The sequence below is a fragment of the Carcharodon carcharias genome, chromosome 2 (assembly GCF_017639515.1).
Source record: "Carcharodon carcharias isolate sCarCar2 chromosome 2, sCarCar2.pri, whole genome shotgun sequence".
NCBI classification, from domain to species: domain Eukaryota; kingdom Metazoa; phylum Chordata; class Chondrichthyes; order Lamniformes; family Lamnidae; genus Carcharodon; species Carcharodon carcharias.
The window spans coordinates 229,928,235-229,952,812 of record NC_054468.1 but is presented as its reverse complement, the minus strand read 5'-3'; the positions used below and the strand labels follow the sequence as shown (position 1 = coordinate 229,952,812).

Sequence of the window (24,578 nt, the reverse complement as noted above, 5' to 3'; positions counted from 1 at the left end):
AGTTTTCAAGGCTACAAAAGTTTAAGTGATGCAATTTGGCAACAAGTCCATTATTTGACATGAAGAACCGACCTATTAAATACCTGAATTGTCACTGGATGGGAGGTGGGTGAGCACCGTGTGGAGTGGCAGGTGGAAGCTATACAATCATACTTGTTATCGAATTGTAAACACAAGCTTTGTTTTGTTGATTTGGTAAGGTGATTCATAATTGTCCATAAATATGGAATACATTTCAGTCACAAACTCATTTCAAAAGGACTATAACAAACAGAAAGTGATATTATGTTAGACTTTTTTTTTAATTAATTGCTATGTGATCTTTTAAGTGAATTGATGAAATTCCAAACCTGCATGAAATTTCTTTTTACCTATTAAAAAACTGGCTTCAATTTGCTGGTTAATCATTTCCGTCTCTGTTCAATGTAACTTTATTATTTATTTCATAATAAGACATTACAATGTCACTTGAGGCTGATTTGCAAACGTTCCTTGTTCAAATGGAAGTTGGAAAGGGCAAAAGGGAAGAGCACCATATTGGTTCTCTAACCGGATTTGTAATCCATAAAGTCTAATGATCTAGATGTGTGCTCAAAGCCCACCACAACCATTGGGGAATTTAAAATTCAGTTCATAAATAAATCAGGGATAACAAGTCAGCATCAGTAATTCTGACCATCTACCTACTGGATTACCATTTGGTTCTCCAATGGAAACTTAAGTTTCGAATATAGTGGGCAACTGCTGCCACTCTAATTGTTCCCTTTTGACCGGTTCCCTACAAGGCTTTAACAGGGCACGATTAGGTTGGCAGACAAAGACCAACATCGTGCCCCCTCCAGACTGGTGGTGAGCAATGCCAAAGGATTACCAGCTTAAAAGAAAGGCTTGTATTTACAGGGCTCCTTTCACAACCTCAGAACATCCCAAAACAATTTTGTGCCACAGTGTATTAATTGCTGTAATGCAGGAAATGTTACACACAGCAGGACCCCACAAATATCACTGTAATAATGAGTAGATAAACTATCTTAGTGATGTTGCTTGAGGGATGAGTATTGGCTAGGATACTGGGGAGAAGTCCCATCCCATTTTTTTGAAATAGCACCATGGGATCTTTATGTTCACCTGTGAGGGCTGACATTTCATCTGAAAGACAGCACCTCCTGAATGACAGCCTAAATTCTGTGCCTCAGGTCTCTGGAGCGGGACAGAAAATCTTGACTTCCTGTCTCAGGGAGGTGTGAGTGATGCTAAGAAATTTAAACCTCTGCCATGTTTCTCCTGGTAAGGCAGGAGGGATATTTACCCTCCTTTTAACACTGATTATCTTACCTTGGGGGAAGGTGCCTTCAGCGCTGCTCAGATTCTGTCCGTCCTTACTGATCTGCGCTGTTATTCTCAAAGGGGGCTGGCTGTCTTGCAGCGGACACACTGTGAATGTCATGTTAAGCCTGGGGAAAACTCTTCTTGGTGCCGTGATGATATAAGTCGGTCTTCAACGTATAAAAAAGAAAGAGGGTTACTCAGTTAATTTGTTTATTCATTCATCAGCATTTATTGGCCATCCCTAACTGCCCTTGAGAAAGTGGAACTGCCGAAGTCCAGTGACATAGGCATAAACCCATAGTGCTGTTAAGGAGGGAGTTCCAGGATTTTGACCTAATTCCATACACCTGATTGTTTTTCCCTATTATCCCCACCCCATATCCTTCCAGACTCCTTCAAAGGGGCAGACTTATGCTAGATTGAGGTGCCTGAAGTGACCAAAGGGTTTGATCGGGTAGCAGGAAAAATTACTTCCTCTGTGGGAGGGAGTCTAGGACAAGGGGTAAAGTTAGAGCTAGGCTTACTTAAGGGTGATGGCAGGGAGCACTTCTTCACTGAAAAGGTACTGGAAATCTGGAATCTCGCCCTCAAAAAGCTTTTGAGACTGGGGCCAATGGAAAATTGCAAATTGGACATTCAGGGATTTGTATGAAGCAAGTGTACTGAGGAATAAAACAACAGTGGATGGATAAAGTCAAGATGCACATCAGCCATGAGCTAATTAAATGCCAGGTTACACTCAAGGGGCTGAATGAACTCTTCTGATGTCCCTGTCTGTATGAGACAGGTCAGTGAGTGAGCCATTTGAACTGAGTGCAGATTCTCTTTTTTTTCTTAATCCTAACCTTTACGCCCCTTGACATCTAGGGTTCTCCAGGCTTGGTCCCCACTACGTCTTTGAACAGAGGGCTCAAAACAGCAGAGTCTCCAGAAGAGTACAAAAAGTGCAAGGGGGAACTTAAAAAGGAAATTAGGAAAGCTAAGAGAGTGCATGAGAAAGCACTGATGGATGGAATAAAGGAAAACCCAAAGGGGTTTTTAAAATATATAAAGAGCAAGAGAATAACTAGGGAAAGAATAGGGCCAATTGGGGACCATGGTGGCGATCTGTGTGTGGACCCGGTAGACATGGTACAGCCCTCAATGAATACTTTACACGATCTTCACAAGGGAGAAGGACGAAGCAGATGGAGGACTGTGAAATATTGGATGAAATTAACATAGAGAGAAAGGAGGTATTGGTGGGTTTAGTGACCTTAAATGTGGATATATCCACAGGCTCAGATGAGATGTATCCCAGGCTGTTGAGGGAGGCAGTAGAAGAGATATCAGGGGGCCCCTGGCAGTAATTTACAAATCCTCTCTAGCCACAGGTGAGGTGCCTGAGGACTGGAGGACTGCTAACATTGTCCCATTATTAAAAAAGGGAGGGATAAACCAGGGAATTACAGGCCAGTCAGTCTAACCTTGGTGGTGGGGAAGTTACTAGACGTAATTCTGAGGGACAGAATATACCTGCACTTGGAAGGACATGGATTAATCAGGGATAGTCAGCATGGATTGGTTAAGGGAATGTCATGTTTGACAAAATTGATGGAATTTTTTGAGAAGGTAACCAGGAGTGTTGATGAAGGTAATGTATTTAATGTGGTCTTGATAAGGCTTTTGATAAGGTCCCTCATGGCAGACTGGTCAAGAAAGTAAGAGTCCATGGGATCCAAGGCAAAGTGGCATGTTGGATCCAAAATTGGCTGAGAGGCAGGAGGCAGATGGTGATGGTACAGTCTGTGATTGGAAGTCTGTTTCCAGTGGGATTCTGCAGGGCTTGGTGCTGGGTCCCTTGCTGTTTGTGGTGTACATCAATAATTTGGACTTAAATGTAGGGGGTATGATCAAGAAGTTTGTGGATGACGTGAAAATTGGTAGGGTGGTAAATAGTGAGGAGGATAGTCATAAACTGCAGGAGGATATCAATGGACTGGTCAGGTGGGCAGGGCAGTGCCAAATGGAATTAAACCTGGAAAAGTTTGATGTAATGCACTTGGGGAGGGCTAACAAGGCAAAGAATAACACTATGAATGATAGGATCCTGGAAAGTACTGAAGATCAGAGGGATCTTGGTGTGCATATCCACAGGGCCCTGAAGGTAGCAGGGCAGGTAGATAAGGTGGTTAAGAAGGCATATGGGATACTTGCCTTTATTTGCCAAGGCATAGAATACATGAGCAGGGACATTATGCTAGAACTATATAAAACACTGGTTAGGCCACAACTGGAGTACCACATTATAGGAAGGATGTGATTGCACTGGAGAGGGTGCAGAGGAGATTTACCAGGATATTGCCTGGGCTGGAGGGTCTGAGTTATGAGGACATTGGATAGGCTGGGGTTGTTTTCCTTGGAGCAGTGAAGGTTGAAAGGGGACCTGATAGAGGTGTGTAAGATTATGAGGGGCATAGATAGGGTGGACAGGAAGGCACTTTTTCCATTGGTAGAGGGGTCAATAACCAGGGTCATGGATTTAAGTTAAGATGTAGAAGGCTTAGAGGGGAGTTGAGGAGAATATTGAGGAGAGGGCAGTGGGAATCTGGAACTCACTGCCTGAAAGGGTGGTTGAGTCAGAAACTCTCAACATTTAAGAAATATTTAGATATTCACTTGCATTGCCATAGCCTCCAGGGCTATGGGTCAAGCACAGGAAAATGGGATTAGTGTAGTCAGATCTTTGTTGACCAGCACGGACTCGATGGGCCAAATGGCCTCCTTCTGTGCTGTAAATTTCTATGAGCCTATGGCAGCAAGTGCCGAATTGTGATGACAATGCAAATCAAAAAGTAATCGTAATTCATAAAAGCTACAGACAGTCATTAAAAAATAAAGTATAAAATAATTAATTATGAACATTTCAGAATACAAATAATTACGATATATTGCAAAATAGAGGTCTCTTTCATTCACCGTGTACTCTGCGTTTTGTATTAAAGTCCATAAACCATACATTGGCAGGTTGAGTTCATTAAATTCTCAATCATTCGCTTGCTATTTATGAGTTTTATAAGGTAGGGGATTGGGCTGTCTCATAGTCTCTTCAAGCAAGCATCATTTGCGGAATGGTGTCTTTTCTCCTTAATTCCATCGCACAATTGCTTTTGTGTGATTGTGGCAAGGGTCAGTGGCAATGGGAGGTGGAATTCTGTTTTCTAGGGACATCTAGATAGCATTTTCCACCTTTCCGCATGGGAGCACATATCCAGTTGCTTGTTTGTGTCAGAGTAGTTACCTGATCAGTTTGTGTTCGTTAATGAATGTTTTCGAGCGTGTTGTGATATAAATAGTAATATTCACGTTGATACAGTAAACCAGCAAAGATGGAGCATTGTTTTGGAAAATTTAGCCTCATGATTGAAAAATATTGAAACAGAGAAATACAGAAACAGATCTATTAGATACAAATATTACACACACAACACACAAAATCTCACATTCTTTAATCAGGTGGATAGATCCACAAGTTGTCTTTCTCTATGTAAACATGTAACATTTACACATTTATTCTATTTCAAACGTTGTTATATATTTTATGGTGTCCAATTAGGCACATTATAAATCTTAATCTCTTCATAATACCAAGACAGGTAGGCAAGAAGCATGGTTAGAAAATATTTTAAAGTACACAACTTTCTAAAGACGGGACAGGTGCGAGCAGTACTTGAATCATTTTCCGAAATCTTATATTGCACATTAAAGGGAATAAACTGTCCATCCAGACAGGTATTTAGATAATTACATTCCAGGAGAAACACAAAGTGACCATTCAGTCTCTGACAGTTTCAGGAATAGATGGGAGTTAATTAACATTCACACTGACTGCGCAGTTCACTAACTGTAGACAACACACATTTTAACAGAAATTTCCAAAAGTTATTGCAAAAGTACTTCCAGATTCTGTCCTCATTCTCTGCCTGCTTGAATAGCAGGGTGGAATTACTCTTAAACTGTTAAACAGATATAAGCATTATTTTAAAAAGCAGCAATACTTTATTCTAAACAGTACCACTTTAAGCTGGGACTTACCTGCTGGCATTGCAGGTGGAGAAAAGACTGAGGAGCATCTGGACAGAGACTGAGAGTGTCCAGGTAAGAGGTGTCATGGTGTAGGTCCCAGTGAGATGTGTTGCTCTCACGGTTATGTAAGCTAACAGTGGCACACTCTGCAGTACAGGCTGTCTCACTTTGTGGGAGAATCTCTGTAGCACACCTTCTCTCTGGCACAGTGTCCCAATCTCTAACTCTATGACGCAGGCTCTCTCTCACTCTGCCACACCCTCTATGAAACCACCTGTTTCTCTATAGTCTCTCTCTCTTTCTCTCTCTCTAATGTACAGTTTCTCTCTTTCTCTCTGGCTCTATCCCTTCCTCTATGGCACAGTTTCCCTCTCTCTCTGGCTTCCTCTCTCTCTCTCCCTCTCTCCCTCAATGGCATCTCTGTGCCATCTCTCTCTGGCTCCCTCTTTCTCACCCTCTATGGTACAGTTTCTCTCTCCAATACAGTTTGGCACTCTCTGTCTCTCTCCTTCTTCTGTGGCACCATTTTTCTCTTTCTCTGGCTCTCACTCTCTCTCTATTGCAATCTATCTTCCTATGGAACACGTTCACTATCTATGGCACAATCGCCCTTTTTCTCTCCTCTAATTTACCCTCTCTGATTTTCTCTCCTTCTCTGTTGCAGCCTCTCAGTCTCCAGAGTGAATTAAGAAGTTACTGAGATGAGTGCAGGGTTGTAGTTTTGTTTCCTTTAGTGTAGGCCATTATGCTTGTGCCCACCATTTCTTCCTCCCCTTTCAGTGAAACGCACACAGACGGCAGTGTGGGAATAAGCACCAATGACTTATATGGAAGTGAATCTTATCACAGAGCTTACATTGTCAGGAAATCTATTCCTCTCAATGCACCTTTAGAAACAAAGGCATGTACATATCCTAAAAATTGTGACAAATATATATGTTTACATTCCTTTATGAAGTTCATTTAAGTGTTTTGAGATATTTAAAATTAGCTGCCATATTTCCCATATTACAACGAGTACTCTTCAAAGAGGTATTCCATTGGCTGTAAGGCACTTTGCGAGGTCTTGGGGCTGTGAAAGGTGCTACATAAATGCAAGTTCTTTTCTATGGGTGCAGATGTTCTGCAGTCCTGCTTGATTTCCTTTTGCTGAGGCAGTTTGCAGAATCCTTCTTCTAGGATTGACTGGCCGGGTCAGGTAGATGGGCGCAGAACAAATCCTGAGCAGCCCCAAATGAGTCTGTTGGGCCGAATGACCTTTCTCTCATTCTCCACCCTTGTGTTCTTACCAATTTTTTTTTTAATGAACACATTTGAACGGTTTAATTTTTGGTAAGAACATTAAAGTTGAACGAAGTACAACTTTTGTTCTGTCCCTTTCCTTCACAGTTGACTCCTCCTAGTATTTATGAGCGAGTTCTTAAATTACACCCACCAGAGTCAGGTGAATTGGTGCTGCCCTGATTCAGTGTCAGTATGCAGAGTGACGAACAATGAGGAAGAAATGAGAACCTGCATGACCAGGACATGTGTCCTGCCCACAGGGCGATACTAACTGCCCTCTTCTTTCTTATTCATTCTTGTGATGTGGGCATCGCTGGCAGGGCCAGTATTAATTACCCATCCCCTAATTATCCAGAGTTTGATACACAAACGGATCCCGCAAACAGCACTGAAACAATGGTTCATATAATGGCAAGTGATTTTGGTTAAGGGATCAATGTTGGCCAAGGCACCAGAGAGAATTCAGCAACTCCTGTTGGATTGGTGTGCTGGGATCTTTCCTGTCAACTGAGAGGACTGGCTGATCATCCAGGACCGCAATGTCGACCTAGATTAAATGTCGTCGAGATTGAGTTTGAACACATGAGCTTCGGGTTCAGAGGCAAGGAGGCTTTCACAAAGCCAGGGGTAATGAGGGAAGCTGGATGGGGCACTTGCAGGGCTACAAGAACACAAGAAATAGGAGCATGAGGGGACCACACGGCCCATCGAGTCTGCTCCGCCATGAAAATGATCATGCTTGACCTTGGATTTCAACTCCATTTTCCCACCCACTCCCCAGATCCCTGAGATATCAAAAATCTGCCTATCCCAGCCTTAAATGTGTTCAACTATGGAGCATCCACAACCCTCTGGGGTAAAGGATTCCAAAAAACTCACAACCCTTTGAGAGAAGTAATTTTTGCTCATCTGAGCCCTAAATAATTGGCCCCTTATCCTCAGACTGGAGGTGGAGACACATCAGGCGCCGGTCTGACACTCCAATCTTCCAGCTTGCTCCTGGCCCAACCTTCAAACCCACCTCAGTGGGACCGGGAAGATTCTGCACGTCCCATTAGCCAGGGTGGGATATAAAGTCAGTTCCCCTGAGGGAAAAGGTCAGTGCCTAACCAACTGCACCGCCCAGTCCCCTTGTCATCTGGGTTCAAGGGTGGTTCCTTTTGACAGTCAATGCATCAAAGCCCCAGAAGAGTTGCTGCCGACAAAGAGCATCTCTACAGGCCAGAAGTGTGCGAATTCACTCACGTTCAGGCTACTCAAGAGGGGAAATAAAGTTGCTTTACAATATGACAGAATCGGGAAGGATGAAACAAGTGGATAGTCGGGTGGCAGATGGGGAATGGATATGAACGTTGAGTAATATTGGATTAGCTGCCTGTTATACATCACTGCGACAACTTGCATTGATGTATTGCCTTTAATGCAATGAAACGTCCCAATTGCTTCACAGAAGCAATTATCAGACAAAATTTGACATGGAGCCACACAAGGAGGTATTAGGGCTGGTAATCGAAGGCCTGGTCAAGGGTAGGTTTTAAGCAGTGACATAAAGGAGGTGGAGAGGTTTAATTCCAGGGCTTAGAGCCCACCCAGCTGCAGGCACAATCCCCAATGGTGGTGAAATTAAAATCAGGGAACGGGGAATGTGCAAGAGGCCAGAATTGGAAGGGACCAGCCTTCAAGTGGAAAGAAAGTAAAGTGGGGTGTATAATAGGCAACCAACTCAATCACACTTATTCATTCCCACTGCGTAAAGTTAAAATGACCCCAGTTGAATTTGATTTCCAGTTTCGTCATCATCAGCAGTCTCTCAGAATCGAGGATGATGTCCGTCAGTCTTGGTGAGACTTCAGATGACCGAGGAGCCCAATTCTGGATCCACATGTTTTTCTGCAGTGGAGACACGTTGTTGCGCAGTGGGGGGAGGTGGGGGGGGGGATGTAAATCGCAGGCCCGGGTTGGCTTCCTTCTCCTCCCTCTGCCACCACCGTTCTGCCTCGCTATGGAGTCGCTTGCGCCTTGATGGACCAGGTGGTGCCATGCCAAGCGATCGGCAGCATTCTCCTCCCAGTCAGTGGTGTTCATGCCGCTGTGCTTTAGTGGGATCTTGAGTGTCTCCTTATACTTTTCCTTTGGTTGCTCTTTGAGCGTTGGCCAGGGGAGAGCTGTGAGAAGAGAACCTGCTGAGGGAGGCAGTTTTCAGGCATCTGGGCGCAATGGCCCTTCCACTGGAGTTGGATCCGCAGGAGCAGGGCTTCAATAGTGGTTGACGCAACAAGGCAAAGGGATGTTGATACATTCTCTTTAAAGCCACACCAACATTGCTGAGCACTGACTTCAGCAAGGTGTTCCAACTCCTTCACCTGAAGCTAAAGAGGACACTGGTTTTATTTATAAAATAGGTTGGGATGAATGTGAGATAGCCTCATTAGATTCGGTTTCCTAGTACATGTTTGTTCATTCAAACATGTAAACTGTTGTGAATAGAGAGCAATGCCTCAACAAAGGCTAATGTCTGTTCTTGCAGCATACCATGCCTCTCATGTCGCAATCAGTGACCTACATACTGCACTGTGTGGTACTACTACCGTGCTAAATGGGATAGATTTCAAACAGATCTAGCAACTCAAGGCTGGGCAACCATGAGGTGCTGTGGGCCATCAGTAGCAGAATTGTACTCGACTATAATCTGTAACCTCATGGCCCAGCATAGCCCCCACTCTACCTTTACCACCAAGCTAGGGGATCAACCCTGGTTCAATGAAGAGTGCAGGAGGGTATGCCAGGAGCAGCACCAGGCATATTTAAAAATGAGGTGTCAACCTGAAGCTACAACACAGGATTACTTACATGCCAAACAGCATAAGCAGCAAGTGATAGACAGAGCTAAGCAAGTCTATAACCAATAGATCAGATCTAAGCTGTGCAGACCTGCCACATCAATGGTGGTGGACAATTAAACAACTCATTGGAGAAGAAGGGTCCACAAATATCATCATCCTCAATGATGGGGGAGCCCAGCACATCAATGCAGAAGATAAGGCTGAAGCATTTGCAACAATCTTCAGCCAGAAGTGCTGAGTGGATGATCCATCTCGGCCTCCTCCGGAGGTCCACAGCATCACAGATGCCAGTCTTCAACCAATTCAATTCACTCCACGTGATATCAAGAAATGGCTTTAGGCATTGGATACTGCAAAAGCAATGAGCCCTGGCAACATTCTGGCAATAGTACTTAAGACTTGTGCTCCACAATTGCTACGCCCCTAACCAAGATTTCCAGTATAGCTACAACACTGGCATCTAACCAGCAATTTGGAATATACAGGTATGTCCTGTACACACAGAAAAAAAATACAGGGCGAATCCAACCCGGCCAATTACCACTCATCAGTTGACTCTTGATTTTCAGTAATGGAAAAGGTCATCATCTGCTATCAAGTGGCACTTGCTTAGCAATAACCTGCTTACTGATACTCCGTGTGGGTTCTGCCAGGGTCATTCAGCTCCTGACCTCATTACAGCCTTGGTTCAAACATGGACAAAAGAACTGAAATCCAGGGAGGAGGTGAGAGTGACTGCCCTTGACATGAAGGCAACATTTAACTGAGCATGGCATCAAGGACCCCTAGCAAAACTGAAGTCAATGGGAATTGGTGGAAGACTCTCCACTGGTTGAAGTCATACCTAGCAAAATGGAAAATGGTTGTGGTTGTTGAAGGTCAATCATCTCAGTTCCAGGACATCACTACAGAAGTTCCCCAGGGTAGTGTCCTCGGCCCAACCATCTTCAGCTGCATCATCAATGACCCTCCTTCCATCATAAGGTCAGAAATGGGGACGCTCGCTGATGATTGCACAATGTTCAGCATCATTCGCAACTCCTCAGATACTAAAGCAGTCCATGTCCAAATGCAACATGGCCAGGCAATATCCAGGCCTGGGCTGACAAGTGGCAAGTGACATTTAATGGCATTACCGTCGCTGAAACCCCCTATCAACATCCTGGGGGTCCGTTGACCAGAAACTGAACTGGACTAGCCATATAAATACTGTGGCTACAAGAGCAGGTCAGAGGCTCGGAGTCCTGCAGTGAGTAACTCACCCCCTGGCTCACCAAAGCCTGTCCACAATCTACAAGGCACAAGTCAGGAATGTGATGGAATACTTTTCACTTACCTGAATGAGTGCAGCTCCCGCAACACTCGACACCATCCAGGGCAAAGCTGCCCACTTCATTGGCACCCTTTCCACAAACATTTATTACTTCCATCACCAACATACAGTGGCAACAGTGTGTACCATCTACAAGATGCACTGCAGAAACTCACCAAAGCTCCTTAGGCAGCACCTTGCAAACCCACTGCCGTCTAGAAGGACAAGGGCACCAGACGCATGGGAACACAACCACCTGGAAGTTCCTCTAAGCCATCCACCATCCTGACTTGGAAATATATCGCCGTTCCTTCACTGTTGCTGGTTCAAAATCCTGGCACTCCCTCCCTAACAGCACTGCGAGTGTACCTACACCACATGGGCTGCAGCGGTTCAAGAAGGCAGCTCACCACCACCTTCTCAAGGGCGATTGGGGATCAGCAATAAACGATGGCCTAGTCAGCAACGTCCACATCCCATTATTGAATAAAAGAAAACACAGACAGGAAGATATAAGTTCACAATTGCTCCCATCTATAGCAAATATGGGAAAAGGTGAACTTGTCTAACTTGACAGGAAGAATTGAAAAACAGAATATTATTTGAATGGAGAGAGATTGCACAACTCTGTGTTGCAGAGAGAGACCTAGAGCAAGTAATTTGGAAGGCAAATGGAACGTTTTTATTTATAGCAAGGGGAATCAAATATCAAAGTAGGGAAGTGTTGTTACAGATGTACTAGGTCTTAGTGAGACCTCATCTGGAGTACCGTGTAGTTTTGGTCTCATTTAAGGATACAATTGTATTAGAAGTAGCTCAAAAAGGGTTAACTTGACTGATTCTTGGGATGAAGGGGTTAACTTATGAGGAAGGGTTGAGCAGGTTAGGCATTGGCGTTATGCCCCTTAGAGTTTAGAAGAACGAGAGGCCATTTTATTGAGCGGGTTTGACAGGGTTGATGCTGGGGGGATTTTTCCCCTTGTGGGGAAGGGCAGAACTAGGGGGGCACAGTTTAAAAATTAAAGGTCTCCCATTTAAGACTGAGGTGAGGTGAAACGTTTTATCTCAGAGGGTCGGTAGTCTGTGGAGTTCTTTACTGTAAAAAGCTGTAGAGGCTGGGTCACTGAATATATTCAATGCTGAGTTAGACAGGTTTTTGATCGACAAGGGAGTCAAGGATGGTGGGAATAGACAGAAAAATGGAGTTGATGTCACAATCAGATCAACCATGATCTTATCAAATGGCGGAGCAGGCTTGAGGGACCGAATGGCCTACTCCTGTTCCTATTTCTCATATTCTTGTGCTGGCATGTCAGTCAATAAGTAGATCTTATTAGATCACTTGTTTCAAACTTTGACTTGACCCCATCAGGAGAACTGTGTTCAGTTGAGGACACCACACCTCAGGAAGGATATGTTAGCTACGGTAGCTAGAATGCTACCGGAGCTTAGGGGGTTAAATTGCGAAAACTGGTTGTATAAGCTTGTATTCTCTTGAGTATAAAAGATCGGGGAATGATCTGATTGACAAGTTTAAAATATTAAAATAATTCAAAAGGGTAGATAAAGAAGAACCATTTTGTCTGGCAGAGGAATCAAGAATGAGGGAGTCCTAACCTCAAAATTACATCCAGGCCATTCAGGAATGACTAAAGGTGATTGACAAAATATCCAAAAAAAGTGAGATGAGGAAAAAAGTTCTTAGGCAGCGCATGGTTAGGATCTGGAAGTGTGACTTAGCTAGTCCCACTCACCTGCCCTTTCCCTGTAGTCTGGCAATTTTTTTTCTCTCTTCAGGTGCTTATCCAATTCCACTTTGAAAGGCACAATTTAATCTGCCTCCCTTTGCACTGTCAAGCAGTGCATTCTATATCCTAACCACTCCTCATGCTGCCTTTGGTTCTTTTGCCAATCACCTTAAATCAGCGTCCTCTAGTTCTCAACCCTTCTGCCAATGGGAACAGTTTCTCCCTATCTCCTCTATCCAGGCCCCTCATGATTTTGAACACTTCTTTCAAATCTCCCCTCAACCTTCTCTTCTCCAAGGAGAACAGCCCCAGCTTCTCCAATATAACTGAAGCCCCTTTCCTGCGCCTCTTTATTGCCTGTAAATTCTACCGCCTGTATGTGCAAACTAAGACAACCTAGTCAAAAAATTGGCCTTAGTGTGATATTCTTTTAATAATATACAAGACAATACTAAACCAGTAGGTTTCAGCAGCAAGGAAACCAAACTAATAACATCAAAGGAAAAGATGCCAGCTTGCAACATATATTACTATTTACTTATTCGGTTTGATTCTGAGCTGGAACATACTGCAGTAAAAATATATACCTACACTACCTGGAGAATCCTGGATCCAGTTGCACGCAGATTATAATCTACAATACAGTGGTACAAATAACAGTATGATACAAAATAGTTACAGGCAGATTAATGTAATCATGACTGTAAAGATTCAGAAAAGGTTAACGCCACAGAGCTGTTAGTAACAGTGTGGCAAGTACAGGCCCTGCTGCCTGCGTCACCAGAATGTCGCAGGACTGAGAGGAAGCACTTCCAGTCATCTCAGGCCAGGGGTGAGGCTGGGTCTGGCTGGCCATCCCTCGCTGTGTTGACAGCTGCTTGCTGAGGGTCACTTCTCCAGCTGGTGAGGGGAGCTGAATGCTTCGTAGACATTGGCAGCAAAGTCCTTCACCTGGTCCATCAGCAGCAGGTCCTGGGCAGCAATGAAAGCAGAGTCAGCGACAGCGTTCATTTATACAGCAACCCCTGCTGCACCCCCACCTTTAACATTGAAAACCGCCCCAGTGTCCTTTCAAGGGGGAACAATCAGGTGCAGAGGTCAGGCAAGAGGAGCAATTAGGAGGGATGCCCTAATGCTGGGTCAAAGGGGTGACTTTTAAAGGAGAGAGGATGGAGATAATTCTATATCATGGGTCCAAGGTGGCTGAAGACACAGTCTCCAATAATGGAACAAAGGTGGGGGTGGGGGAATGCAGAAGAGGTCAGAATTGAAGAAATAAAGAATCCATGGGGGAAGGGTTATAGGGCTGGAGGAGCTTACACAGATTGGGAGGAGGCAAAGCCACGAAGAGATCTGAATGCAAAAATGAGAATTTCAAATTGGAGACATGAGGGAATGGAAAGATAACGCAGTTCCACTCGAGAGAAAGGGAAAAGGATTGGGGTGGAGGTGGCCTATTCTCTTTCTACAGCAAGTAGGTATCAGGTATAGGCTCCAATTTCATCTTGCTTGTTTGTTCCAGGTTTTTGCACATTAACATATATGGTTTCTGACTCTTCAATGTGGTGGTCAATCAGCACCAGAGCTTTAATTTAGAGTGCCACAGAGCGGAGCTTTGATCCAATGCTGTGCGATAGACAACAACTGGCCCAAGCATGGTAGATCAGTGGGAATTCAAACAGAGGGCAAGATCTAGGTCATATCAAATAGAAAAGACTTGACCTTAAAAACAGGAATCACAGGCAAAGGCCATGACAAACAGCGGAAGTTACAACCTTGGCCGAAAAGAGTAAGAAAGATGACAAAACAAGCTGAGGAATAATGTTTAAGTGACACCAAGGTTGTAACCTGTAGATTGTAGGAGAAAGGGGAGCAGGAGGTAAGAAGTTCTAGAATTTTCGAGATCCAGGAAATAATGAATTAGAGATGATGGGAAATCAGGGAAATGATTGTAGCGCGGTGAGAATATCGGGCAAACAATTGTAACACAGTGAGAATATTGGGGAACTGATTGTAACGCAATGAGAATGTCGGGAACCGATTGTAATGCAGTGAGAATATCGGGGAACCGATTGTAATGCAATGAGAATGTCGGGAACCGATTGTAATGCAGTGAGAATATCGGGGAACCGATTGTAATGCAATGAGAATGTTGGGAACCGATTGTAACGCAATGAGAATGTCGGGAAGCGATTGTAACGCAGTGAGAAAATCGGGGAAACAATTGTAACACAGTGAGAATATCAGGGAGCCAATTTGTGATGCTGTGAGAATATCGGAGAAAAGAGTGTAACGCAGTGAGAATATCGGGGAACCGATTGTAACAGTGAGAATATCGGGGGAAAGATTGTAACACAGTGAGAATATCGGGGAAAAGATTGTAACACAGTGAGAATATCAGGGAACCGATTTGTGATGCTATGAGAATATCGGAGAAAAGATTGTAGCGCGGTGAGAATATTGGGGAACCGATTGTAACGCAATGAGAATGTCGGGAACCGATTGTAATGCAGTGAGAATATCAGGGAAACAATTGTAACACAGTGAGAATATCAGGGAGCCGATTGTAACACAGTGAGAATATCAGGGAACCAATTTGTGATGCTGTGAGAATATTGGGGAAAAGATTGTAACACAGTGAGAATATCGAGGAAAAGATTGTAACACAGTGAGAATATCGGGGAACCGATTTGTGATGCTGTGAGAATATCGGAGAAAAGATTGTAACGCAGTGAGGATATTGGGGAACCGATTGTAACGCAGTGAGAATATCAGGGAAACAATTGTAACGCAGTGAGAATATCGGGGAAATGATTGTAACGCAGTGAGAATATCGGGGAACTGATTGTAACGCAGTGAGAATGTCAGGGAACTGATTGTAATGCAGTGAGAATATCGGGGAAACAATTGTAACGCAGTGAGAATATCGGGGAAACAATTGTAACGCAGTGAGAATATTGGGGAAACAATTGTAACAGTGAGAATGTCAGGGAACTGATTATAATGCAGTGAGAATATCAGGGAAACAATTGTAACGCAGTGAGAATATCGGGGAAACAATTGTAACGCAGTGAGAATATTGGGGAAACAACTGTAACACAGTGAGAATATCGGGGAACTGATTGTAATGCAGTGAGAAGATCAGGGAAACAATTGTAACGCAGTGAGAATATCGGGGAAACAATTGTAACACAGTGAGAATATCGGGGAACTGATTGTAACGCAGTGAGAATATCAGGGAAACAATTGTAACGCAGTGAGAATATCGGGGAAACAATTGTAACACAGTGAGAATATCAGGGAACTGATTGTAACGCAGTGAGAATATCGGGGAAACAATTGTAACGCAGTGAGAATATCGGGGAAAAAATTGTGACACAGTGAGAATATCAGGAAAACGATTGTAGCTTGGTGAGAATACAGGGAGCAGGGGAACTGCATCTACAAAATGACTAACACTCACCTGGACAAAATGACTGGGTGTATCACTGCAGGTCGAATGTATCTGCCCATTAATAATCGGGATGATTTTAGCGAGGGGCAGTCTAACGTTGGACAAGCTGCCAGGGCGACAAAAGAATGAACATGAAACAAGAGAGGAAATTGGTTGTTGATTAAACTGATTCTGGCAGTGGACCTGACTGTGCGATAAGCGCAAGAAGTGTAAGTGAGGAATTCTCAGACCTGTCTCTCAGCCCAGTTAAGTCACATATAGGGGCATAATCGGTCCAAGCCTACTGCTCTAGGGCATACCATCCCAGAATATCAGAATCATTAAGGACTGCCCCTTATAAAGAATGCAATCTAAAACCTGCAGAAGCTTGTCAGTGCCACCAATAATACTAATCCTCAACCAGCCAAAAACAAAATCCCCCTTTTACAGCCGAGTTCCAGGAGACCTGGGAGATCATCTGAGGTATTGATGATGACAAAGTGTAGAATCACAAACCCAAATCTTAGAAGCGTGAAGGTGATTATGGGGTTAGATAGAGGATGGTGCATGTATGGCGTAGAGTGCTGGGCTGGAGCTGGGTGTATTGGGAAAAACAACTAGATACTCTTGTCCAAAAGCAAAGTACTGAGCATGTTGGAAATCTGAAATAACTGAAAATGCTGGAAATACGCGGCAGGTCAGGCAGCATCTGTGGCTGAAACCTAAACTAGGTTTCTCTCTCTGCGAATGCTGCCGAGTATTCCCAGCATTTTTCTGTCTTTAATTCAGGTTTACAGCAGCCGCCGTGTTGAGCTTTTGTTGTTGCGGCACTGGTGGTTAAGTTTGGCAGGGGATGGTGAATGAGAGGTGGGAAAGGCAGAGGTTTGGGGACTGGCCAAATGGATTTCTCCTGCGTGAGGCAAGTCTGGTTTTGACACTTCGAAGAACAGTGCCGCGTTGCCGAGCGATTGGTTAAATAGACCCTTCTCGCTCGGCACATACCTGCAGCAGGGTGGGACTCTGCCGCAGGGCTGGGTTCTGGCCCTGGCAGGACTCGGCAGGGTGCAGCTGTCTGCTGTCAGGGGAGGTTTCAGATGTGTGACCATCAAGACCACTGCTCCTGTCGATCCGAGGGAGGCTGTGCCAGCAGGTACGTTCATTTCCATCTCTTTCCTTGAAAAACTTTAATCAAACTATCCTCTCAAGATTACCAGATTAATCAAGTAACTCATAAAATTGTACAGCAAAGGAGGAGGCCACTTGGCCCATTGTGCCTGTGCCAGCTCTTTCAATGAGCTATTCAATACCTTGCCAACCTGAAAATGTTTCCTTTGCAAGTAGTTAGCGAATTCCAATTAGGGATGGGCAGTAAATGTTGGCCAAGTCAACTCCGCCCACATCCCATGAATGAATAAAATACAAAATTCCCTTTTGAAAGGGAAGAAATCTGCTTCCAGCACCCTTTCAGGCAATGCATTCCAGATCATAAGGTTAAAAACATTTCTCATCTCCCCTCTAGTTCTTTTGCCAGTTATCTTAAAGCTGGTGCCCTCAGGTTACTGATCCTCCTGCCAGTGGAAATAATCCGCCCCTATTTAATTTTTCAAAACCCCTCACAAGTTTTAACACTCTAGTAAATATCCTCTTAACTTTCCTTGCTCCAAGGAGAACGATCCCAGTTTCTCCAGTCCCTCCACAGAACTGAAGACCTTCATCCCTGGTGTCATTCCAGTAAATCTCTGCCCCCCTCGCCAAGGCCTTGACATTCTTCCTAAAGTGTGGTGCCCAGGAACAGACACGATACTGCAACTGAGGCCAGCCCGGTGATTTATAAAAGGTTCAGCACAACTGCTTTGTTTTTGTAATCTAAACTAAAGCAAGGTTTCTGTGTACCAGTAGCTCCAGCCACATTTCTCCTGCTCTCACCTCCCGAATGGCGCACTGTGCTGCAACGGGGGAGGCACTGACCTGTTGATCTTCCCGTTTTGAATCATTTCCTGTTCTGTTGGCTTGAAGAACTCTGCCATGTTGTCCAGCAGTCGGCTAAATCCCCGATTCAGGCAGGAATTTAAAACCGTGTTGAAGTCTGGACTGTAACATTTGTACAAAGTAACAGATAGTTAACAATCATATTTAGTTTTAGTTTTTATTCAGTTTGTTAGCATTAACATGAAGGTGAGCAATAGAAAGTGGAAGAGGTTATCGCTGCTCAGCTTAGTGTGAGCCAAGCGGGATGAAATTCAGCTCAGTTACTATCCGGACAGTAATTCAGCTAAATTTCCCTGCTTCCTGCCTTTCTCAGCAGCACTGCTCATCTGGAAGCACCTCAGTTAGAAAGGGTATAGAGTTTAACCTGATAGCATACACGTAAGAATGGGTTACATTATTAAAACTATGACGATAAAAAATATTTGTTACTTACAGTGCAGGGCCATTAATTTACCAGTTAATTGGGGGCTGGTTAGTGCCACAGAAGTGCCTCTTTATTTTTGAAAAATGACTTTAAAAAATACTTTCAACTGACTGGAAATTTGGTACTTTAAAAAATGAGACAGCAAACTGCTATAAAATGTGAGGCCACCTTCCAAGGTGAAGATCAGAAAAGCAAACAAGAACCCTCTCTGAAAGGAACTGTGAAAAGAGGAATTTCACAGGAAACCGACAGACCTCAAACCCAACACTCTAAGGAAGGGATTAAAAATGCAAAGTGCTGAATTTTAATCAACAGTAAAGGCAATGTGAACTGCTAACCAGCCAGATACACCCAACAGAAACTCAAACCCTCCCTGCAGAGGACAAAATAACCTTCTGATGAAGAGTCATTCAGACTCGAAACGTTAACTGTGTCCCTCTGCGCAGATGCTGTCAGACCCGCTGAGCCTTTCCAGGTATTTTTGTTTTTGTTCAAGATTTCCAGCATCCGCAATATTTTGCTTTTAACAAAATAACCTAATCCTGTTGGTTTCTACTATCTTGAAATGTGTCAAAAGTTTCTGAGATGAAAGATCAAGGTGTGATTACTTGTTCAATAACAATGGCTGCAAGACATGTTAATTGAATTCCTTTTTGGGAATATACAGACAGGAGGTTTTTAAGAACTGTTTTTGTTAAGCTAGACACAAAGGGAAGTCATCGTAGTCATTTGGAAAACCTGAAGGGAGAATCTCTCTCTTAAATTAAGAAAAGCCCTATCTCTACAGTATGAAAATCCAACCCAAGAGATAGCGATTGTCTATTGAAAAGAACCTCAGGAAAAACCAATTGATTTCTGGGAGACGGATCACGGAATTAAAAGGAAGGAAACTGTCTCCAGCAAAGTGCAGCTACCTGGACTTCAACACCTGGATATTAAAGGGAACCAGCTAACTTCAAACAGCCATAATATTCAACAATCTACGCCTCAAGGACAAGCAAAGGACTTAATTGCATATTCTTTTAACTTTTATTTGGACTCGTAAATTGAACATTTCTTGCTTCTGATAGCTGTGTATTGTTGTGTCTTTTATTATTTTCTTCAGGTTTACTAGTTACTAAATTCGGTCTTTCTTTGACTCAAGAAAACCTGGTTTGATTGGCTCCTTATTAAAAAGTAAAAAGCATCCAAGGGAAAGAGAAATTGAAAAAAATCTTTGTTGTGATGAACCGAGGCTGAATAAAGCCCCCTCCTCACCTGGTTGTAACGTTAGTGATTAGTGCTTATTATGGTTTATCCATGCTGCTGCTTTGATTAGTTTGGCCAGGATCAGTTGCCCTCTTGTGTCATGCCCAAGTGATCATTCTCCAGATAGAAGCCTGGAGAGACAGTGTCAGCTCAATTTACATGACCTCGATTTGAATGTGATCTTAGTCACGTACCAGTGGAACTCGGCTAACTTAAAACAGGCTGGGCTGTGTCTCTCCGTCATGGCATCATAGCAGGAGATAGGGCACTGATCCACTGCTGATTCACTTCCATTGAAAATCCCCATCTGCAGTGTAAGGCAGGGTAAGCAGAAACCTGGTATGCCTCCCTACCACCATCAGGTAACCCTGCAGTCTCTAATTAACGAGAACGCTACTCTCGCGCTGGTCCCAATCCCAATGTCCTGGTCAGACTTCAACAGCTGAGAAAACGCTACGCTGTCGGAGTGGAAACTGAATTTAGCTTCCTCAGCCATCTCTCATACAGACCTTTCCAGCATATCTCTAGTTTCATTTAGAAGTTTCAGCGTGGTTACATCTTTCTCTGTCAAACCACAGGCCTGTGGGGAAAAAAAATTATAGAAGTTTCAGCGACTGATCTCATATTAGACTCCGCGCCTTAGCACAAACCTACCCTGGCTTTGGAGGCAGGCTGCCAAGCTGCTCCCTGGCCTGTACTGATGGCAGATGCAGTACGTGTGAATGGGATTAGCTAGTAGGAAATGGGGTTCTTGGGACTGATGCTAAAGAGCCAGTGGCATTTTTTTCCATCTGCTAATCACCTGCTCTCCCAATTCCTTTGGCTATCACTTCTCTATATAATGCTTCTTGGTCCTGGTCTTGTTGTGAGAAACAAGAATTGGGGGATACTACTAAGAAGGAAAGCCATATCTTGGCTTCCCTCACTCTCAAGAAAACTAATTGTTGAATTGATGATGGGGTCTTGAAACTGTTGCGGGTTAGGCTGTCTTGGCTGAAGAGGACAGTAGAGAGAATGTGATGTGGATTCACACTGAGCCAGAAGGCTACCTTCTCTCATAGCGAGTGCCAGACAGCATGCCCCTGAGGAATGAGAGTTTGGGTGCCGATGAAGCTGCGTTGTTGGTTTGTATAAAACCGTACTGCCAGCTCCCAGTGCCAATGCACAGCAGCAGAGTTGGCAGGACATAGGCCCAAACCAAATGGTTTTCCAGCTCAAGGGGAGAGCCGAGGAGCAAATGATGCTAGGGACCAGGAGGAGACAGCCAAAGGTGACTCTCCAGCTGTTCCTTATAGCTGGTTTCAGGGTCGAGATAAAGGAAGAGGCCACCCGCCCGTGGAATACTGGACGCTGAGATGTCAGTTAAAGGGAATAAGTAAGTGTCTTTGTGATAAAATGTTAATGGCACTGCCCAGAGCGGAGCTGACTCACATAGGCCGAGAAGGACTCAGCTTCCATCCTCGGTCAGTCTGTACAGAGTCCGATGTTAGGTTGTCCGGATTAGGAAGAGGCGAACTGGCTAGGGTTCCCACTTTTGACTGCTATCCAATCAAGTCGGGCCAGAAGCTAATGGTGGGCTGCAAGTCCGCAGCGAGGTTTATGCAGTGGAACAGCCTTCTGACGACCGGCCACTGAGGCTGACAAATGCGCAATAGCAGGTCAAGTGATGGACTAGAGGGCTGTGCCCTAGCAAAGAGCTAACGAGGGAGGAGAATGGCTGAGGAAATAGACAGCGGTCTTGCAGCAAGCTGCCCTGATCAGTACCCGATTGGCGTTGGTGCTCATTTACAGAGTCAAACCGTACCTGGGAGGCTAAGGTGCTCTCCTCATTGGGAATTAAATACCAACACAGCGGGGAGCCGGTGGTGCCTGTTTCCAGCTCACCAGGCTGACCGCGGTGCTCTACCACCTGCCGGATTTCACCCAGATACCGTTCGAGCTCCTGCAGTGACACGCACTGCTTCAGCGACACACTGTGTGGAGAAACAAAGTGGGCATTAGAACTCGGGCAGTGCCACATGTACAACACACAGCTCACAAAGAACTACATGCAGGTGTATTACATAGACTCACAACGTCTTTACAGCACAGAAACGGGTGTTTATGCTCCAACCCTCTTCATTTCAGTCTTTGAATATACCTTCTATTTCTTTAGGAACATAGAAATTAGGAGCTGGAATGGGTCATTTGGCCTTTCAAGTCTGTTCCGCCATTCAGTAAGGTCATGGCTGATCTGTCTTTCCATCACCCACGTGGGTTTATCCAGCTTCCCTTTAAATGCATTAGGACAATTCACCTCGACCACTCCCTGTGGTCTCGCCTCTTTGTGTTACAAAGTTTCCCCTGAATCCCCCAGTGAATTTCAAGGGGAGATGGTGGTGTCGTGATAGTGTAACTGGACTAGTCATCCAGAGACAAAGGCTAATTAATCCTCATGGGTTCAAATCCATGGCAGCTGGTGGAATTTGAAAGTCAAGTAATAAAAAAAATCTGGAATTGCAAGCTAATCTCAGTAACGGTGACCAGGAAACTTTCATTGATTGTCTTAAAAAAAGAAACCCCACCTGGTTCAATAATGCCCTTTAGGGAAGGAAATCAGCTGTCGTTACCCGGTCTGGTCTACATGTGACTCCACAGCAATGTCATTGACACTTAACTGCCCTCTGAAATAGCTTAGCAAGACACTTATTTCAAGAGCAATTAGGGATGAGCAACAGATGCTGGCCTTGCCAGTGATGCCCCCATCCCATGAACGAATAAATTTAAAAATTCTTTACAACCCCTAGTTTAGGTCTGCCTCACAAGCGGTAGCATCTTTATGCCTTTCCTATCGAGCCCTTTCATAATTTTAAAGGCCTCTATCAGGTTGGCCCTCCACCTTCTTCCTGGAGAGGAGAGCTTTAGCCTGTTCAGTCTTTCCTGACAGCTAGACCCTCTCAATTCTGGTATCCTGAAAATATTTTGTGCACCTTCTCCAGTGCCTCGATATCCTTTCTATAAAACACGGAGACCAGGGCTGTGCACAGTACTCCAAGGGTGGAATTTCCTGGCCCCGTCGCAGTGGGAACAGGTTGGAAAATGTGGCGAGCTGTTCAAAAATCCATTGGCCTCGGCAGGGCGGGAAAATCCCACTGGTGGGAGGGGCCCTGCCCGTGGTCTAAACAGGTTTCTCTAAAAGTTTAGCACAACTTTGCTGCCTTTCAATATATCACCATAGAAATTAACACAGTGCTTTGTTTTTTTGTATGGCCTTCTTACCTTATGTTGCCACTTTTAATGATTTATGTATCTGTACTCCCGTGAGTATATGTATATTTAGAAAGACCACAGGATGTGTGCAAATACAACTGTCTATTGGAGAGGGAAAATCATGAACAGACTACTGAAAAAAAACTTAATAGCAAGGGAGATCTTTGATTTCCATTACAGGTTGCCAATTCTGGCTGGACATATTCCTGGAGGTTGCACCACATGACCCGACTCTTCCATTAGCCCTATTCAGTTAAACAGTCTTTATTCTCTCTAACTTCAATACATTTACAACTGACAAAACAAAAATGTTCAAAGGAAAAACACTTCTTTAAAATGTCCCCATAATTTTGCTCGCAGCACTGTCCATTAGATTAATGTTCAGCTCCTGGATGTGCCAGGGGACAATCCAGCAGAGTTGGCAACCCAATGTCTGCTGGATTTTCCCTCCTTGTCTGAGTCAGGTGATGCTCAATGGTCTGGAAAGAAAGGTGAAAATCTAAAGCACTGCGTCATCACAGGAGGCCATTCTGCCCATTGTGGCCGTTCTGCCGTTCACCGTGATCTTGGCTGCTCTGTAGCTTAAACTCCACCCACCTGTCTTGACCCCAGGTCCTTTTATATCCTTGTCGAGCAACATTATATATCACTCTCAGCCTATCTAAATTAAAACTGACATTAAAATAACAGCAACCAGGACATCTAGGCTGCTGTGACTCTCCTTTTCAAACAAGGGAAAGCTAGTGGAATTGTAATGTTTGCGAAATCTTATCTGAACATCCAGGTACTTTCGAAATCAACTTTCAGCAGGTTGTGATTTATCAGCCAGTTTGGGATTGAATGATGCAGCAGATTAATCCAACGTCTCTGGTATCCTTCCCAACATCACAAAAAATCAGATTGGCCTTTGAGACTTCCTATTTCATTGGCCGTGGCTCTGTGGGTAGGGCTCTCATCCCAGAGTTACAAGGCTGTGTCTTTAGGTGCCAGTCCAGAGGTTTGAGCACAGCATCAAAGCAGACACTCCACTGCGGAGATACTGTCTTTCAGATGAGACGTTAAACCAAATCCCTATCTATCCCCTTAGGTCCATGTAAAAGATCCAATGTCACTATTTTGCAGAAGAGCATTGGAGTTTTCCCCTGGTGTCCTGGGCCAATGTTTAGCTCAAACAACATACAAAAACATACTATCTGGTCATTATCTCATTGCTGTGTAAGAGCTTGCTGCATGTTAAAGTGGCTGCTGCATTTCTCACATTACAGCAATGACCACACTTCATTGGCTGTAAAAGGCTTGGAATATCCCAATGTTGTGACAGGTGACATTTAAATACAAGTTCTGTCGTTCAAGTCTTTTGTAAATGCAGGACAACGTGGAAACTGCTTAAATCAGAGCACGAGATTTGTGACTCCATCCTGTTTGGGCACAGAAGCGGAATATGGCCAGGCGCCATTATATTTACCTTCCAATCACACTCTGCACAGCTTTCTTCACCACTGTAATCAGTTCGTTCAAACCTAAATACAAGAACAAAAACATCTGTCATTAGAAACTCAGATGTAGACCAGAAGTGCTTTCCAGCAGGGCAGACCTCAGTTGACAGCTCTCCCAGCACCAGCAATAGTCAGGGAGGGATTCTATCCATGGTGGC

The 24,578-nt window shown here is 44.2% G+C and overlaps 2 protein-coding genes across 2 annotated transcripts in view; both read right to left on the bottom strand.

The window, feature by feature from the left end:
- The window catches only part of cd109 (CD109 molecule), a 109,378-nt gene extending 103,849 nt beyond the window's left edge, over positions 1-5,529 (bottom strand). Inside the window, exons 1-2 of the mRNA XM_041207702.1 lie at positions 5,404-5,529; positions 1,336-1,496 (exon numbers count right to left, since the gene is read on the bottom strand). Coding sequence (XP_041063636.1) covers positions 1,336-1,496; positions 5,404-5,480 — 238 coding nt within the window. The 5' untranslated portion in view covers positions 5,481-5,529. The remainder of the gene's footprint in view (positions 1-1,335; positions 1,497-5,403) is intronic.
- A 7,461-nt stretch (positions 5,530-12,990) lies between these two features.
- pex3 (peroxisomal biogenesis factor 3) overlaps positions 12,991-24,578 on the bottom strand; it is a 29,609-nt gene continuing 18,021 nt past the window's right edge. The window contains exons 7-12 of the mRNA XM_041207490.1: positions 24,390-24,444; positions 21,480-21,648; positions 20,185-20,255; positions 17,983-18,105; positions 16,045-16,141; positions 12,991-13,553 (exon numbers count right to left, since the gene is read on the bottom strand). Coding sequence (XP_041063424.1) covers positions 13,470-13,553; positions 16,045-16,141; positions 17,983-18,105; positions 20,185-20,255; positions 21,480-21,648; positions 24,390-24,444 — 599 coding nt within the window. The 3' untranslated portion in view covers positions 12,991-13,469. The remainder of the gene's footprint in view (positions 13,554-16,044; positions 16,142-17,982; positions 18,106-20,184; positions 20,256-21,479; positions 21,649-24,389; positions 24,445-24,578) is intronic.